We start from the raw sequence: 18,325 nt of genomic DNA, 5'->3' as shown, positions 1-18,325 counted from the left end.
TATTTCCAAGTCAGGCTGGTCTGTAGGTTGAAGGGGAACTTGCAGGGGGTGGTGTTCCCATGCATCTGATGTCCTTGTCCTTCTGATGTCATGGGTTTGAAAGGTGCTGTCGAAGAAGCCTTGGCATGTTGCTGCAGTGCATCTTGTAGATGGTACACAGGCAGCGACTGGTGAATGTTGAAGGTGGTGGATAGGGTGCCAATCAAGCGGGCTACTTTGTCCTGAATGACGTCGAGCTTCTTGAGTGTGATTGGAGCTGCACTCATCCAGGCAAGAGTATTTCATTACACTCCTGACTTGTGCCTTGTAGATGGTGGATGATTTTTATCATACCATTCGTTAATCTGCTGTGGCGTTGCAAGACGTGATGCAAAGTTCATGTTAGGATTAAAGGAAATATGCATAATTGAACTAAGGTGAGAGAAGAGGAGGCATTTGGGGAGGGTGAAGGGGTGAATGAGAAGATGGGAGAGGTGGAGGGCAAAGACAAATTTGAAAAAAGAGAGTAAGGGTGGAGATAATGGAGGAATATATGTGAGAGAATCAAGGCACCATAAAAGAATGTGGTGGGGTTCATTGAAGAGAGAGAAGGTTAGAATAAGAGAAGAGAGGGGAATCCAAAGATATACTTTTGTGCATGCCAAGGCAGCTACAATGTGCACGATGAGGATCTGGAGCAGGAGGGCAGTACAGGCTAGAAAAAACTGGTCACGGTGGGAAAGGATGGACGAAGGAATAAATATTTTAGATATGTTATATGTATCTAATTAATGTCTATTATTCAAGGGTAGGGGTTGGTTGAAATAATGCAGCCAAAATTATGGGTTTCCCATTGGGTTCTAATATTTAACCCTTCTTGTATAGGGAGGTGAAGTTGTAACACTGGGGTACCCCAAAATTTATGTCATCAGGGAATATCTGGACTCTACCCAGCTGCTTTGCTTGTGTATTCCTGTGTGTTTGTGGGAAGAGTAGTTGGTGGGAGCCCTTACTCTGAGGCAGTCGTGACAGTGAGAAAGTTGGATTTAACCTTTCATTACAGCAATTTACGTTGAAAATACCTATCTCAGCAACACCTACAAATGTAACAAGTGGAGCTACTTAAGATGACCTATATTTGAAATAGGGCTTTTCAATGTATTTTGAAATAGATCATTGTAAGCCATCTATGATTTTTAATATACCACATGCAGTAAATGTTATATCTGACGTGAATATAATGACATGTTTTTATGTAACAACATTTATCAAATCACCTGTTCCAGACTTTACTACATTTTATTTTTCCTATTTTCTCCCTTTCTCTCTTAAAGAGATACAATCTTGCTGGGATACAATCCCAAAGGTGCTGATAACCTAATGGTATTTGCCCAAGTGGTGTGTCCTTTTTGTATGGGCTAAGATAGCGGCTGTTGGATCACTCAACCATGAAGGACATTGTAGTTTAACCCAATCCTTTCCTCACCAAATGTCTGTCCATGTATACACTTTGCACAAAGGCTCGAACAGGAGGGAAATCTGATTCCTTCCTCTCTGCACCCACCCCCCCCCCCAACTCTTTCCCCCCCCCCCCCCCCCCCCCCCCCCCCCGCCCCAATAAAGTCCCTGACTTTCCAACCCAAAGGAGCTGAAACGAACTGTAATAATCATTTGGTGCTGTATCTGACATTAGCTGCAAGCCATGCATCAAACCTGTTGGTCTTTGCGTCTTTTGCGATGGGCCACTAGGGAACCCTTGCATGATTTCCTTGTCTAATTTTACGTACGATACAGAATTGCATACTGTCATCATTTCTGCTTGTCCAGTTAAGTGCTTTATCACCCAGTTGGATAGATTATACTATAGAACTGTGTTTGATGAACTATGTTAAATAAACAGATTTAATATTGTAGAAATTACAGAAAAAGGCTGTTGAATCTGTACCACTTGCAGTCCCCAGCTGGCTCTATCTACTCTTACTAAGATTTATTATTGATGTTTGAGTTTTAGGAAAGCTGAATTTTAAACAATTACATGTTTTAAACTTACTGTTGATTAGAAATTATGGCTTTTCTGAAAATTCCACAGAAATAGCAATCAGGACAAATATTCATACAGGAAGCAAATTTGGAAGGAAGAGAACTTTGAAAAAGCAAACCAAATGGACAAAAAGAAGAAAGCCATGGTAAGTACTTTAGACAGAGTGCATGGACTCCAAAACTGAGCTGTTATTTAGTTTAAATGTGGTCCAGCTGGGTGCTTTAAAAGTCACATTGCCACTACTCGTGAGAGTAAAATAACTGGGCGAGATTCTCTGGTCCCCGACGCCAAAATCGTGTTCGGCGGTCGACCAGTGAATCCACATTGGCGCCGAAATCGGGGGCGGCACTGCTTTTGCGATGCTCTGCCCACTCCAAAGCAGAGTACGCCATATGGATGGCCTCAGGACGTTACCTGAGACCCTCCCTCCGATGCTCTGCCCCCGATGGGCAGGGTTCCGGACGGCGTGGGTCACTCATGCTATTTTTTTTCGGGAACTGGGCGTGGTGGCTGCGGACTGAGTCGGGGGAGAGCCGATCCATGGGCAGGGGGGGCTTTGGCAGGGGCTGGGGGTGGAAAGGTGGGCACTATTTGGCAGGCCGGCGCCATGTTGCATGGCACTGCTGCAGGCCGCCACCATGCGTATGCGCGGCCACGGACCCAGCAATTCTCTGCTCGTGATCCTGCTTAATCCATACTCCTGAACTAACCAGGAAAATGCTGTGTTATGGTGGGATCAGGCAGAAATCCTGCCTTACCTCGCTATCACCAATGGGACAAGAATCCTACCCATTATCTTTGAAGACAATATGAATTTGGACCATTAACTTTCAGCCCTGTTAACGTACCCACTTATAGGTTTACTTCAACAGGACCACTCAATGGAATTGACCATAATCTTCCCCCACGTCAAGAGTGAGAATAAGAAATTCCAAACGCACATTCATTTAAATCTTTTTTTAAAAATCAATCTTTGTGGTCACAGAATTCTGGCCTAGTGCTATATAAAAATTAGTGTGGCAAGAAATTTAAATATGAATGTTTATGGATGATGATTTTTCCAAATGTGCTCAACCCATTTCTGAGATGCATTAGGGTTGCTGACACTGATTAAACTGAAATTGCTATACTAACAGTGAGTAGGGCCTCGCTCATCTCTCTCGTGCCTGAGTAGGATTTGTGCTTGTGTCTCTAACATTTAAATCCTTTGCGTCAATGGTCCCCAGCCTTAATCTCAGCACCAAGAGCAACACATGCTGCATTCAGATAGTAATTGGTTGTGACACTGATCTAGTTTCTGTGCGCATTTATCATTCATTTATGAGCATTTAACAAACCCATTCATGTCAGTTAAGGAAAATGTTAGCATTAGTTAGGCGACACTTGGAGTATAGTGTTCAATTCTGGTTGCCACACTGCCAGAAGGATGTGGAGGCTTTAGAGAGGGTGCAGAAGAGATTTACCAGAATGTTGCCTGGTATGGAGGGCATTAGCTATGAGGAGCGGTTGAATAAACTCAGTTTGTTCTCACTGGAACGACAGAGGTTGAGGGGCGACCTGATAGAGGTCTACAAAATTATGAGGGGCATAGAAAGAGTGGATAGTCAGAGGCTTTTCCCCAGGGTAGAGGGGTCAATTACTAGGGGGCATAGGTTTAAGGTGAGAGGGGCAAGGTTTAGAGTAGATGTACGAGGCAAGTTTTTTACACAGAGGGTAGTGGGTGCCTGGAACTCGCTGCCGGAGGAGGTGGTGGAAGCAGGGACGATAATGACATTTAAGGGGCATCTTGACAAATACATGAATAGGATGGGAATAGAGGGATACGGACCCAGGAAGTGTAGAAGATTGTAGTTTAGTCGGGCAGCATGGTCGGCACGGGCTTGGAGGGCCGAAGGGCCTGTTCCTGTGCTGTACATTTCTTTGTTCTTTGTTATTACCGCTTCTGGATTTACCAAAATATATTTTAATTATGTTTCTCCGTAAAGCGGGTGTTCTATGTTGTGATTGCTATTACCTGCATCCTGTGCTACAGAATACTGTGTATTGGACATACGTTTCGCGGCAGTCAGCTGCACATAACATCTGTGTAAATCTGCAATGATTCATATTCGTAGAATTCCTTCAATGAAGAAGGAGGCCACTCATCCCATCAAGACTGTACCTCTGAAAGAACACCCCACCTCGGCCCACTCCCCCACCCTATCCATGTAACCTCACCTAACCTGCACATCTTTGGATGCTGAGGCCGGGATTCTCTGAAATCCTGGCCAACTGTTGATGCCAGCGTCAAAACCGGCGTGAGCGACGCCGGCGTCAATGGGCTTCCAGGCCCAGGCTTTCGCCTCTTCCTAGTGGACTAGAGCGGCGCCGGAGTGTTGTCTGTTGCTACGGCCGCCGCGCTATGGCCAGCGCAGGTCCGCGCATGTGCGCTGCCGTCTCCGCGCTGGCCCCCGGGCAATATGGCAAAGCCCTACAGCCCCCCCCCCCCGAATGAGCCTGCCCGACAATAGGTTGCACCCGATCACGGGCCGGGCACCGTGGAGGCCCTCCCGGAGTCAGCTCACCCGCCACCAGGACGGCCCCCGCAGCCAGAACGCCGAAGCCCCGCCGGGTAGGACCATGTGTAAGCGACGCTGGTGGGACTCGGCGGGCACTTGGCCCGTCGAGTACGGAGAATCGCCGGGTGGGGCCGCTTTCAAATGCCCTGACCGGCGCTGCAGTGACCACGCTGGCGCGGAGTGGCGTGGCGGGGTTTGCGTGACCCTCCGACGCGGGATCGGAGAACCTGGCCCAAGGGTCAATTTAGCATGGCCCATCCATTTAGCCTGCACATCTTTGGACTGTTAAGGCACAGCATACACATTGTCCTTTTACTCATTTACTCAGTAAAAATAACAAGTACATGAAAGACTGAAGGAAGAAATGCAGATGTTGGTGGCACCAGATTGATCTTGTGTTTCAAGAGGGTTCAGGGGCTCGCTAATAGGGGAGGGGGAAATATTGCTTCAGAAATAATTTTGGTTAAAGTATTTTATTCTCAACTAGCCTAACCTAGAAAAGAAAAATTGTAACATTTAGATTTCCGTCAAACAACCAAACCATCACAAAAACAACCAATTTGCATTCATATAGCATGTCAATAGCATAATATAATGTCTCGGGGCACTTCATTGGAGCATTTTCAAATAAAATATGACTCCAAATCACTTAAGGAACTAATAGGCCAAATGGCCAAAACTTCACTTAAAGAGAGAGATTTTAAAAGCGGAGAGAAATGCATGGGGAGGGAATTCCAGAGTTTAGGTACTTGACCGGTAAAGGCGTGACCACCAGTGATGCAGTAATTAACGTTGGGAATGTGTAAGTGGCCAGAATTGAAGGAGAACAGAGAACTTGAAGGGTTATGGGGTTTGAGGTGGTTAGAGTCATGTGGAGCAAAGGCAAGAAGGGATTTGAAGATAAGGAGGAGAATATTAAAATGGAGTGTATGGAGATTAGCCAGCACATGGTGACATGTGTGAACAAGGTATGTATGGGCAGCAGAGTTTTGGATGCACTTCACGTTAAGTTACTTCACCTGGTCTGCGGTCATAACCCCCCCACCAGTATTCACAAAGGCATCTGCCCCTTTCTAGGCCAAGTCACACTGATATTATACCCAATCCAGTTTACCACATTTTCCACAGAGATCCTCTTGTCCAGCGGGTTGTGCAACTTCAGAGAGCGGTGGAAGCACGTCACTTAATATTGTTACAGCGGAGGTAGATAGATTGTTGCTGGGCAAAGGAATCAAAGGTTATTGGGGGGTAGATGGGAATGTGGGACTCAGCACAAACCGATCAGCCATGATCCTATTGAATGTTTGAGCAGCCTCAAGGGACCAAATGTACATTCATATGCTCCACTTTACACAGGGGCTCCTCTCCCTCTCGCCTATATTTCAAACAGGCATCCCTGTCTCCTCTCTATTTCAAACAAGCACTTGGCCCCAATACCCTCCCCCCCCCCCCCCCCCCCCCGCCCGAAGATTGTGCAGGCACGCTTTTCTCCTCGATTTAATTTGTTTCTTTTCACTCCACTTCCCCACAAAACATTTTATATGGTGTTGTTCCTTTGTCCAATATTGCACCTGAAATATACACATTTAAAACAAATTGGTTAAAATAGATCTGGAATGTCATATATAGCGTGTTAAAGGTTAATTTGTTAATGCCAACTGCAATTTCTAGCCTTGCACTCACTGAAATAACAGTTGTCAGGATGTGACTTAAGGGCTGTAATCTAATTCTTTAGGATTCAGTGATGATTGTAAACTGCTCAGTCTTTCGCACTCTGGTTCATGACCTCATTTGAACCTTTTCATCAGATTGCTGCTCCGTAACAGCTGATATTTTAGAAATCAGTAACAGTAAAATAAAAGATTTGCTCCATTCACTGCCCATTTTTACAATCCGTTCATTATAAAATATTGCTTTTTAATTAAAATCGTTTTCACTGGGTATTGATGACTTAAGACCTTTCCAAAGCGACAAAAATGATCAACATTTTGCGATTTTCACCTGAAAAGTACCTGGGATTGATGACAGCCATTTCTTAAAATCGGTTCTGACTTTCAACTTCATTTTGTATGGGTCAACAACCCCTTCAACGAAAACTGCCCCAAGATGATGGCAAGCAACAGAGGGAGGAGTCTTAAAAAAACTTTCATCGTGAGCGAGATTGAAATTGGATGTTTCCGAAATAAAACCTGCAGCAGCAAACCCGCCCCCCCCCCCCCCCCCCACCACACACTCGCAACACACACGTGCACACGACCCATGCAGCCTTTTCTTTAAAAGAAAAACTTTTTTCACAAATTGGCTGGCCTATATTCTTAACCACGTCCGTCGGTCTTCATTTTAAATGCTAAAATCCAGCAGGAAGATGCTGATCACGTGCACTACAGAAAAACAATCTGTTACTCAATGTTCAGTAACAATAATTGAAAATGATTTATTGATTTAAACACAACGCGTGCCAGGGAAGTGCCTCACTGAAAGAGATTTTATGAACTGGACCAAATTGTATTTGCTTCTTCAGGATGAATGTCGTATTATCTACATCGGAAAGCTAGCATGCAATATAACCCGAGCAGAGCTAAAGCGGCGCTTTGAAGTCTTTGGGGAGATTGAAGAATGCAAACTACTTGGTCAAGACAGAGGGTAAGGATTTATGAAGCTGCCCTATATATTTTATATGCATGTAATTTTTTAAAGTCATGGGTGCAATTCAACCAAAAAATCTCTTTAAGTGTCAGTTTGTGGGGTGTTTCCCGCTGTCCTTTTGGGTGAGATCCAGACCGGTATTTGCCCACACTGGGCCTTGGGGAGTGCCCAAGGCCTGATCACCTGGGGGATCTCTAATGGCCTGGGATACCCCGCAGTTGCCATTATGACTGGTCCGCGTTTGTGTGGACCAGTACTGAACAGCGCCCTTACGAGGTCTCCCAGGAGTGGCCAGTGAATCCTGGGCCCCGGATGAATCCGGTAAATGCATGTTTAAATGAACTGAATGGCTCATTTAAATATCTGGATCACACCCAGTGAGAGCGCGATCCAGATTGCGGCGTCTTGCGGGCTTCCGTTGAATCTCGTGAGATGTTTTGAGCGTCACAAATCTCACAAGAGGCCTCTCGTGTGATTCAACGGCACCAAGTCGGGCGCGACGAGGCCGTTGAATGGCACCCTAAATGTTTTAAATTACAAATATTATTTTCTGTTTTAATACAAGAACATATTTTTGAAATGTAGTGACATGTATGGATACATCGCATATCGCTACAGTGAGGATGCTTCTTTTGCCCTCGAGAATGGGCACAATTTGCAGAAACAGAATGAGCCTGCCTTGCAGTTGTGCCATGGAGGTCTCAGACGGTTCCGGAAAACCAATTACACTGACCTGGGTAAGGGGATTAGCAGTCCTTGTATGTTATATATATAGTCTTGTTAAGCAATTTAGCTTCATCTTTTGTGGTGTCAATCAGAAAAAAAGAAGGAAGTATATTCTCATGATGTGATGGCACCACTTAGTTCAAAATCCACAACTATTTATTGTTCTACTGCCGCGTATTCCTAACCAAAACATAGAGTTTGGCTTCTTGGCAGTGTGCCCCTCCCCTCTGTCACCAAAATCCCAAATTTTCCCAATGCTTTCCATTATTTTGGTTTACTTGGCCACGTGCCATTCTCCTGAAGATATATGGAACATGATTGAAATAGCTCACTCGCTCATTTTCAGTAATATTTGATCTGTCAATTTTTCTTCCCTTTTTGCATCATTTCTAAGTGACAGAGCTCTGCTGCCAAGCCTCTGTCATTTTGAAGTCACAGCATTTTGAAGTTTGCATGATCATGAAAGTATTTAGAGCAGGTTTGCCCAACCTATTCACATGCGGGGCCACATTTGAATTGTTCTCAGACTTGGGAGTCAATTAGCAAATTTCAGAAAGATCAGCTTTTACGCGACATTGTACACAACATTTTTAAAAAGCTGATGTATGAAAATAAATAATTTGCTGAGCACAAGAAAGGCTCAACAGTAAATTTACAATTTAAAAACAAGTATGATGAATAAAGACAACCATTAGTGTGCGAAAGGGTGAGAATGTGAAGGCAGGCTCACTCCTGGTCTCAAGGTGCTAATTCGTTCACCCCCACCCACTGTGAGAGTGCCTGTTAGTGTGTGTGTGGTGAGAGTGAATGAGAACCCTCCCGCACACCCTCTCGCCCCCCCCTCTCTCGCCCTCCTGCCCCCTCTCTCTTGCCCTCCTGCCCCTTCTCTCTCGCCCTCCCGCCCCCTCTCTCTCGCCCTCCCGCCCCCTCTCTCTCGCCCTCCCGCCCCCTCTCTCTCGCCCTCCCGCCCCCTCTCTCTCGCCCTCCCGCCCCCTCTCTCTCACCGTCCCGCCCCCTCTCTCTCACCCTCCCGCCCCCTCTCTCTCGCCCTCCCGCCCCCTCTCTCTCGCCCTCGCGCCCCTCGCCCTCGCGACCCTCGCCCTCCCACACCCTCTCCCGTCCCCCCCTCTTTCGCCCTCCTGCCCCCTCTCTCTTGCCCTACTGCCCCCTCTCTCTCCCCCTCCCGCCCCCTCTCTCTCGCCCTCCTGCCCCCTCTCTCTCGCCCTCCCACCCCCTCTCTCTCGCCCTCCCGCCCCCTCTCTCTCACCGTCGCGCCCCTCGCCCTCCCGCACCCTCTCCCGTCCCCTCTCTCTTGCCCTCCTGCCCCCTCTTGCCCTCCCGCCCCCTCTCTCTCGCCCTCCCGCCCCCTCTCTCTCGCCCTCCCGCCCCCTCTCTCTCGCCCTCCCGCCCCCTCTCTCTCGCCCTCCCGCCCCCTCTCTCTCGCCCTCCCCCCCCCCCGCTCTCTCACCCTCCCCCCTCTCTCTCGCCCTCCCGCCCCCTCTCTCTCGCCCTCCCGCCCCCTCTCTCTCGCCCTCCCGCCCCCATCTCTCTCGCCCTCCTGCCCCCTCTCTTTCACGCTCCTGCCCCCTCTCTTTCACCCTCCTGCTCCCTCTCTCTTGCCCACTCTCCCACGCACTCACTCACTCATTTTCCCAAGCACTCACTTGCTTATTCCCCAGTCAGTCAGTCACCAGAAAAGGGGGTGAGGCACTCTTGTTAAGAATCCTCCACTGCACCTCGCGTCATTTTGAAAACTACTTCAGTGGGCCACATTGGAGGGCTTCCAATAAGAATTTGGCAACCGGCGGGGGCGGGATTCATGCCAGCCCCCAGCAGGACATCCTGTCTGTATATCCAAGGTTGGTCAAGCCAAAGTACAAAGAGTTCAACGGAGTACAAATTTGGTTTATGATCAATGGATATTATATGTACTCTTTACATGAAGAGTGGTAAATGCATACTGTTTCGGCACCCTGGGCTCGGCATGGCCAATTCCAGCCCCCCTTGACCCAGAGTGGCAACACAATCGAATTTACCAATAATTCTTCGATAAATACCCAAAGTCTTTGGTCCTTGGCTGCTCAATAATTACAGTCACCAGGTTTGTAAATGTAAACACAATTACTTTTGATTTATAACAAGAACTATAATGAAATATGCAGCAAATTCAACTGGTTAACTATTATTGGGCAGCATGGTAGCACAATGGTTAGCACTATTGCTTCGCAGTGCCAGGGACCTGGGTTCAATTCCCAGCTTGGATCACTGTCTGTGTGGAGTCTGCACGTTCACCCTGTATCTGTGTGGATTTCCTCCGGGTGCTCCAGTTTCCTCCCACAAGTCCCGAAAGACGTGCTGTTAGGTGAATTAGATATTCTGAATTCTCCCTCAATGTACCTGAACATGCTCCGGAGTGTGGAAACTAGGGGATTTTCACAGTAACTTCATTGCAGTGCAAATGTAAGCCTATTTGTGACACTAATAAAGATTATTATTATCTAATTCCTCATCCCCCACTTAACTTGCCCCCACCCTCTATATACATACACACACCTGCACAGCACAAACAAACACAAAGGGGAAGAAGGGGTGTGAGCATAATAAGTAAAAGGATAAAGAGTCTTTATTTCAGATGGTTGTCTTTGAGCACACTTCCCTTCAAACCAGGCTTTCAGGTCAAGGGCCGGGATTCTCCCCTACCCGGCGGGGCCGCTCCGGCGTCGGGCCGGCCCAAAGGTGCGGATTTCTCCGCACCTTTAGGGGCTAAGCCCTCACCGTGAGTGGCTAGGCCCGCGCCTCGAGTGGTTTCTGCTCCACCGGCTGGCGTGGAAGGCCTTTGGCGCCACGCCAGCCGGGGCTGAAAGGACTTCGCCGGCGGCGGAAGTCCGCACATGCGCGGGAGCGTCAGCGGCTGCTGACGTCAACCCCACGCATGCGCAGGGGGGGTCTCTTACGCGTCGGCCATCGCGGAGGCTGTGGCCGAGACGGAGGGAATAGAGTGACCCCACGGCACAAGCCCGCCCGAGGATTGGTGGGCCCCAATCGCAGGCCAGGCCACCGTGGGGGCAGCCCCCGGGGCCAGATCGGCCCGCCCCCCCCCCCCCCCCCCCCCCCCCAGGTCCCCGGAGCCCGCCCGCGCCGTCTAGTCCGGCCGGTAAGAGAGGTGGTTTGATTCTCGCCGGCGGGACAGGCATTCCAGCAGCAGGACTTCGGCCCAGCAGCGGGACTTCGGAGAATCGACGGGGGGGGGGGGCGTCGACCTGCGCGGCGCGATTCCCGCCCCCGCCGAATATCCAGTGCCGGAGAATTTGCAACCGCGGGGGCGGGATTCACGCCAGCCCCCGGCGATTCTCCAACCCAGCGGGGGGACGGAGAATCCCGCCCACGGTCTCTATTTCCAGTCTGTAATCGTTTTCACTGTAGATTCACTGTAGGTTTACCAGACTGATTCCCGGGATGGTGGGACTAACGTATGAGGAGAGATTAAATTGGTTAGGATTGTATTCGCTGGAGCTCCGAAGAACGAGGAAGTATCTCATAGAAACCTATAAAATTCGAACAAAAATAGACAAGAGTAGATGCAGGAAGGGTGTTACAGCTGGTGGGTGTGTCCAGAACCAGGGATCACAGTCTGAGGATAAGTGGTAGACCACTTAGGTAACAGCGATGAGGAGAAATTTCTTCACCCAGAGAGCAGTGAGTCTGTGGAATTCATTACCACAGGAATTAGTTGGACCAAAACATTGTTGTTTTCATGAAGCAGTTAGATATGGAACTTAGGGCGAAGGGGAGCAAAGGATATGGTAGAGAAAGCGGGATTAGGCTATTGAGTTGGATGATCAGCCATGATCATAATGAATGGCGGAGCGAGCTCGAAGGGCCGACTAACCTCCTCCTGCTCCTATTTTATATGTTTCATTCATTCAGGTTCTCTGTAGTTTAGGAAATATAGCCTCTCTCAGCATTTCTGGAGAGAGAGAGTAGAGGAAGAGATCAGGCACTCATCGCTCCTTCCTTGAGCATCCAGGACCCAGCTCTGCTTTCCTTGGGTTTCTGGAAATGATCCCACTCACCACCTGTTACCAGGAAGAATACGGCCTTTTGGTCAATTCCTTGGCCAGCAGCCAACCAATCGAACCAAGCCCCACCCCATTTCTCGGATGCCATAAAGTCTGAGTAGTACTTCTTGAAAACTAGCACAACATACTATGTTGCAACTTCTTGAATTCCTCACTCTCTGCTGCTTCACTGAAAGATACATGCCCATTAAGCATCCATGGATCTAAATGATAACAGCAAAAAATAAGGAAAGGGGAAATAAGAGATACATCAGGAAGGACCCTTACAATACTTATTTGAGTTTTATTTTTACTCATTAAGCCTTAATGTGCAGCATTAACAAACTTTAGATAGTAGAACAAAACTATCATGACTAGTAGCCTGCTGAAATCCATTTGAGGACATAATGGAATAACTAACAGACCAACCTTGCACCAAAATTATTGTAATTGTCAGTCTAAAACATTGCATTATAGTGACTGGAAATAGAATTGCCCCAAGAAAATTGTCCCTGTTAGAATCAGTCTTTAGATCCTATTGAAGTCCTTAGTTTATTGCCGAAGTAACACAGAATTGAAAATATCTTGTATAATTTTAGATTCCAGTGCAGAGGATCTGGACCCTGCTCCAATTAAAAGCAAGTATGACACTATGGATTTTGACAGTTTGCTGAAAGAGGCGCAGAAAAGCCTGACGAGATAACATCTACTGCCTACAGAGGATGCCACAATACCTCAATCAAGGCACTTTTCATTTGTTTACCTCTGTCCAGTAGAACAGGACATTTGTCCTTTTACAGTGAAACAAAAATGAAGTTTACATGAACCAAGCTGCTTCTGTCTGTGATTCTTTGGGTAGATGTCAAATGTCACAAGTTTGGGCAGTTTAGTAGAACTACTGCTCACTGGTTGTAGTGTTCCCATAAGTATACATAAAACAATAGTGGAGTCGCAGCTGTGTTCACCAATTTTAATGTCTGTAGTTTGGGATACTGTGTTAGTATAATGGGAAATGGGTTAAAAACTCGGGTGTTTTACATGTTTTATGTGCTGCATTTTAAAATGTAATAGTTTACATGTATTGAAGCGTTTTCTGTTGTAATTTATTGTGTGCTTCCATTGTTTCAACTATGCACTGTAACTGTAGCCTTGCCTTTTCAGTCCTGAAATTTCCTAACCAGAAATGTTTACATGTAATATTATAGACCTTACTATCATTATAGTGAACTAACATATCTAGGTTGACAAAGCTGTACTGTAAGTCATTGAATAGGTGCATATCAAGAAAAAAAATTATAGCTGGGTGCATGAGTGATAATTCCATTAATTGGTGGGATCATCAGAATGTTATCGCTATAGCTGATGAAAGTAAATTAATCGAAAATTATATACTGACAAAAATGAAGAAATAATGTTTTATTATTGTTTCAGTATGTGTGCAATTCATTTAAAATGTGAGAGTGGGAAGGTATGGGGAGTTCAGATTAAAAAGTTTGATTTTTCTTTCAACTTTTTTAATTTTTGGAACGCCTTACTTGTTTAATTACTGTTTTATAATTAGATTTTTCCAGGCAGTTAAAAGTATAGTCCATTTTTGGTAATCTAATGTATTTTATTTATGACCTGAAGATTGAAACTTTGGAACCTTATACCTTTCCACATCAGCTTTAAGTGTGATTAAATAAGTCTCTAGCTTCTAAGCAAATGGCATATTATGTATTTTTTAAATCATATCTTATAGTTTCCTAGAGAAGTAATTCGAATCACAAACTGTATTAAACATTATATTTTAATGTCTTGTAAATATGTTGAAACCTTCTGAAAGCCCCTTTAATGCACTTGTTTACATTAATAAAATTGCAGAATGTAACCACATTCTTTTAACAATTGTATTTTATTTTTCAGTATTTCAATGATTTGCCACTGAACATGAATAGCAATAAAACAATGTAGGAATTTAAATTTTTGTGCTAGTTCAATTTTATCCATTGATCCATCAAACCTAAAGCCTGCCATTGAGAGAGTTTGAAAGTGACTGGCTCACACACTATCTAGGAGAAAATGGTGAATTGCTTTCCAGTTGCTTACAATGTTGCACAAATGTTTAAACCTGTGATCATTCTGATTTGAATGTGCATGATAGGTTTTCCAATTTCGGCTTTATATAATGTCCAGCCAATCAGAGAATGGCTGCAATTTCATGACGATGGGGAATAATAGCTAGCTTGGAAGATGTCATTCTATGTACAAAGCAAAGCACCAGCACTAGTTAGCTCCCGCACAATTTAGCATTTTACGGTGGCTTAAAAGCAGATGCAATAGCACATTTGATCCTGGCTGCTAATGTAGAGCGTCCATGAAGCGGAGAAATCAAAAGGAGAGTATCTTGATAAGTGTCTGTAGAAACACTGGTTCAGAATGTGATACAATAGAGAGAAATCATTTATGACAGAGGCAGCCTCTCAAGAGCCGCTTCCTGCATGGCTTTAATTTTAGACTGGTCCAAAGATTGAACCTCTGTGGGGGAAGGCCAAGATACAAATAAGTTACATTGACCTGCAAGATTCACAGCCTGTGTCAAACACCAGCTGAATGTTGAGAGAAAATAAATCTTTTTTTCATTCCAGTAAAGGACAGAATTGACATGTGGCACCCAAAAAGCAATGCTTGCACAGTCAATGGCATCCATTGGAAAGTCTGAAATCGTGGTGAAGCCCTGAACTGATTCTGTCTCGTTGTCTCCAGCAAGACAGAATGAAATGTAGTTTAGTCTTATTTGAATGCAGTGCCTTAATAACATCCCTTATGCTACAACGGATAGTAAACTGAGATACATATAGGACAAAAGAGCTAAATGCCAGAGGTGAGGTGAGAGTGACACCCCTTGACATCAAGGCAGAATTTGGCCGAGTATGGCATCAAGGAGCCCTAGCGAAACTGCAGTCAATGGGAATCGGGGAAAATCTCTCCGCTGATTAGAGTCATACCTGGCATAAAGGAAGATGGTTGTGGTGGTTGGAGGTCAATCATCTCAGCTCCAGAACATTACTGCAGGAGTTCCTCAGGGTAGTGTCCTAGGCCCAACCATCTTCAGCTACTTCATCAGTGACCTCCCTACCATCATAAGGTCAGAAGTGGGGATGTTCGCAGATGGCTGCACGATGTTCAGCACCATTCATGACTCCTCAGATAATGAAGCGGTCCATGTCCAAATGCAGCAAGACCTGGACAATATTCAGGCTTGGGCTGACAAGTGGCAAGTTACATTCGCGCCACACGTGCCAGGCAATGACTATATACTACAAGAGAGGATCTGTCCATCGCCCATTGACATCCAATGGCATTACCATTGCTGAATCAACATCCTGAGGGTTACCATTGATCAGAAACTGAACTGGACTAGCCACATTAATACTGTGGCTACCAGGGCACGTCAAAGGCCAAGAATCCTACGGTGAATAACTCACCTCCTGACCCCCTAAAGCTTGTCCACAATCTACAAGGCACAAGTCAGGAGTATAATGGAATACTCTCACAATCAAAGAATAATACAGTGCAGAAGAGGCCCTTCGACCGAACGAGTCTGCTCCGACGCATGAAAATCATCTGACCTGCCTACCTAATCCCATTTGCTAGCACTTGGCCCCATAGCCTTGAATGGTATGATATGCCAAATGTTCATCCAGGTACTTATTGAAGGATGTGAGGCAACCCTCCTCTACCACCCTCAGAGGTTGGTTTAGCACAGTGCTAAAGAGCTGGCTTTTAAAGCAGACCAAGGCAGGCCAGCAGCACGGTTCAATTCCCGTACCAGCCTCCACGAACAGGTGCCGTAATGTGGCGACTAGGGGCTTTTCACAGTGTAGCGCACAAAGACTCCATGAGACGAATAGAGTGAAGTCGATGAGGCTTTATTAAGCGTGTCTGTTCCCCAGCAGCTCGATAGTAAACTGGCCTGCGGGGGAAGACTCCGGCTTCTTATACTCGGCCTTCAGGGCGGAGCTTGAGGTCAACGGCCAACCAGGACCCGGGATCTGTCAGCCAATGACATTAGGGCTTCCAGTCCCACATGACCCCCAATACATACTACCACATTCACCCCTTGTCAAAAATGAACCCGGCGGGGTGATGCTTCGTATGGTGGTAAGGGTTTACAGGGCTGGTCCTGGGAGGAGAAAACATTCACATGGCAATACAGTATTGAACAATTTCGTCCTGTTGCAACTATTTACAGAGGGTATAGGAAGCAAAATGTTCTAGTGAACAGTCCATATTTGTTTTACATCGACGCCACGAGGCGGTCGGGCGGTCTGGTCGTCCGTATCGATCGCCTCGGCCCCGGCGGTGGTGGTGGTGCTTGTACCAGTGTTGTCGCCTCCAGGAGCCGTACGGTTTCAGCTGTCGGTGCAAAGGGGAGGGGGACTGATCCTCCTGGGAAGGGGGCGGTCGCGGGGTGCGGCGGTGGCAGGAAGGGGGGGGGTTGGGTTGATGGTGTCGGGGGGATGTGCGTGTTGCCGGCGGGCGCCAGATCCCGCAGGGAGACCGTGTCCTGTCAGCCGTCGGGGTACTCCACGTAGGCGTACTGGGGGTTCGCGTGCAGCAGGTGAACCCTTTCGACCAACGGGTCCGCCTTATGTGCCCGCACATGCTTTCGGAGCAGGATGGGTCCTGGGGCCGCCAGCCAGGTCGGCAGCGACGTTCCAGAGGAGGACCTCCTAGGGAAGACAAGGAGACGCTCATGCGGCGTTTGATTAGTGCTCGTACATAATAACGACCGGATGGAATGGAGAGCGTCCGGGAAGACCTCCTGCCACCTTGAAACTGGGAGGTCCCTGGACCGTAGGGCCAGTAGGACGGCCTTCCAGACCGTGCCGTTCTCCCTTTCTACTTGCCCGTTCCCCCGGGGGTTGTAGCTGGTCGTCCTGCTTGAGGCTATGCCCTTGCTGAGCAGGAACTGGCGCAGCTCGTCACTCATGAAAGAGGACCCCCTGTCGCTGTGGACGTATGCGGGGTAACCGAACAGTGTGAAGATGCTGTTCAGGGCTTTAATGACTGTGGCCGCGGTCATGTCAGAGCAGGGAATGGCAAAAGGGAAGCAGGAGTATTCGTCCGCTACGTTAAGAAAATATGCGTTGCGGTCGGTGGAGGGGAGGGGCCCTTTGAAATCGAGATTGAGGCGCTCGAAGGGGCGGGAAGCCTTAATCAGGTGCGCTCCATCTGGCCTGAAAAAATGCGGCTTGCATTCCGCGCAGATGTGGCAGTCCCTCGTGACTGTACGGACCTCCTCGAAGGAGTATGGGAGATTGCGGGACTTGATGAAGTGGTAAAACCGAGTGACCCCCGGGTGGCAGAGGTCCTCGTGGAGGGTTTGGAGGCGGTTAATTTGTGCGTTGGCACATGTGCCGCGGGATAGTGCATCGGACGGTTCGTTCAGCTTTCCGGGACGATACAAGATCTCGTAGTTGAAGGTGGAGAGCTCGATCCTCCACCTTAAGATCTTGTCGTTTTTGATTTTGCCCCGCAGTGCATTATCGAACATGAAGGCTACCGACCGTTGGTCGGTGAGGAGAGTGAATCTCCTGCCGGCCAGGTAATGCCTCCAATGTCGCACAGCTTCCACTATGGCTTGGGCTTCCTTTTCTACTGAAGAGTGGCGGATTTCTGAGGCGTGGAGGGTCCGGGAGAAAAAGGCCACGGGTCTGCCCGCTTGGTTAAGGGTGGCCGCTAGAGCTATGTCGGAGGCGTCGCTCTCGACCTGGAAGGGGAGGGACTCGTCGATGGCGCGCATTGTGGCCTTTGTGATATCCGCTTTGATGCGGCTGAAGGCCTGGCAAGCCTCTGTCGACAGAGGGAAGGTCGTGGTCTGTATTAGGGGGCGGGCCTTGTCTGCGTACTGGGGGACCCACTGGGCGTAGTACGAAAAGAACCCCAAGCAGCGTTTCAGGGCTTTTGGGCAGTGCGGGAGGGGAAATTCCATGAGTGCGCGCATACGTTCGGGGTCGGGGCCTATTATCCCATTGCGTACTATGTAGCCCAGAATGGCTAGCCGGTCGGTGCTAAAAACGCACTTGTCCTCGTTGTACGTGAGGTTCAAGGCTTTGGCGGTCTGGAGGAATTTCTGGAGGTTGGCGTCGTGGTCCTGCTGATCGTGGCCGCAGATGGTTACATTGTCGAGATACGGGAACGTGGCCCGCAACCCATGTTGATCAACCATTCGGTCCATCTCCCGTTGGAAGACCGAGACCCCGTTTGTGACGCCAAAAGGGACCCGTAGGAAATGGTATAATCGCCCGTCTGCCTCGAAGGCTGTGTACTTG

At 47.7% G+C, this 18,325-nt stretch overlaps 1 protein-coding gene across 2 annotated transcripts in view; it reads left to right on the top strand.

Moving 5' to 3' along the window:
- LOC140426888 (peroxisome proliferator-activated receptor gamma coactivator 1-alpha-like) overlaps positions 1-13,970 on the top strand; it is a 198,278-nt gene extending 184,308 nt beyond the window's left edge. For both annotated transcript variants that reach the window (XM_072512143.1, XM_072512142.1), the window contains exons 9-12: positions 2,069-2,165; positions 7,100-7,221; positions 7,810-7,961; positions 12,608-13,970. In XM_072512143.1, coding sequence (XP_072368244.1) covers positions 2,069-2,165; positions 7,100-7,221; positions 7,810-7,961; positions 12,608-12,711 — 475 coding nt within the window. In that variant the 3' untranslated portion in view covers positions 12,712-13,970. The remainder of the gene's footprint in view (positions 1-2,068; positions 2,166-7,099; positions 7,222-7,809; positions 7,962-12,607) is intronic.
- The last annotated feature ends 4,355 nt before the right edge of the window (positions 13,971-18,325 follow it).

Source organism: Scyliorhinus torazame, chromosome 7 (genome assembly GCF_047496885.1).
Source record: "Scyliorhinus torazame isolate Kashiwa2021f chromosome 7, sScyTor2.1, whole genome shotgun sequence".
NCBI classification, from domain to species: domain Eukaryota; kingdom Metazoa; phylum Chordata; class Chondrichthyes; order Carcharhiniformes; family Scyliorhinidae; genus Scyliorhinus; species Scyliorhinus torazame.
The sequence above is the reverse complement of the archived record's forward strand: the minus strand, read 5'-3'. Positions and strand labels throughout refer to the sequence as shown.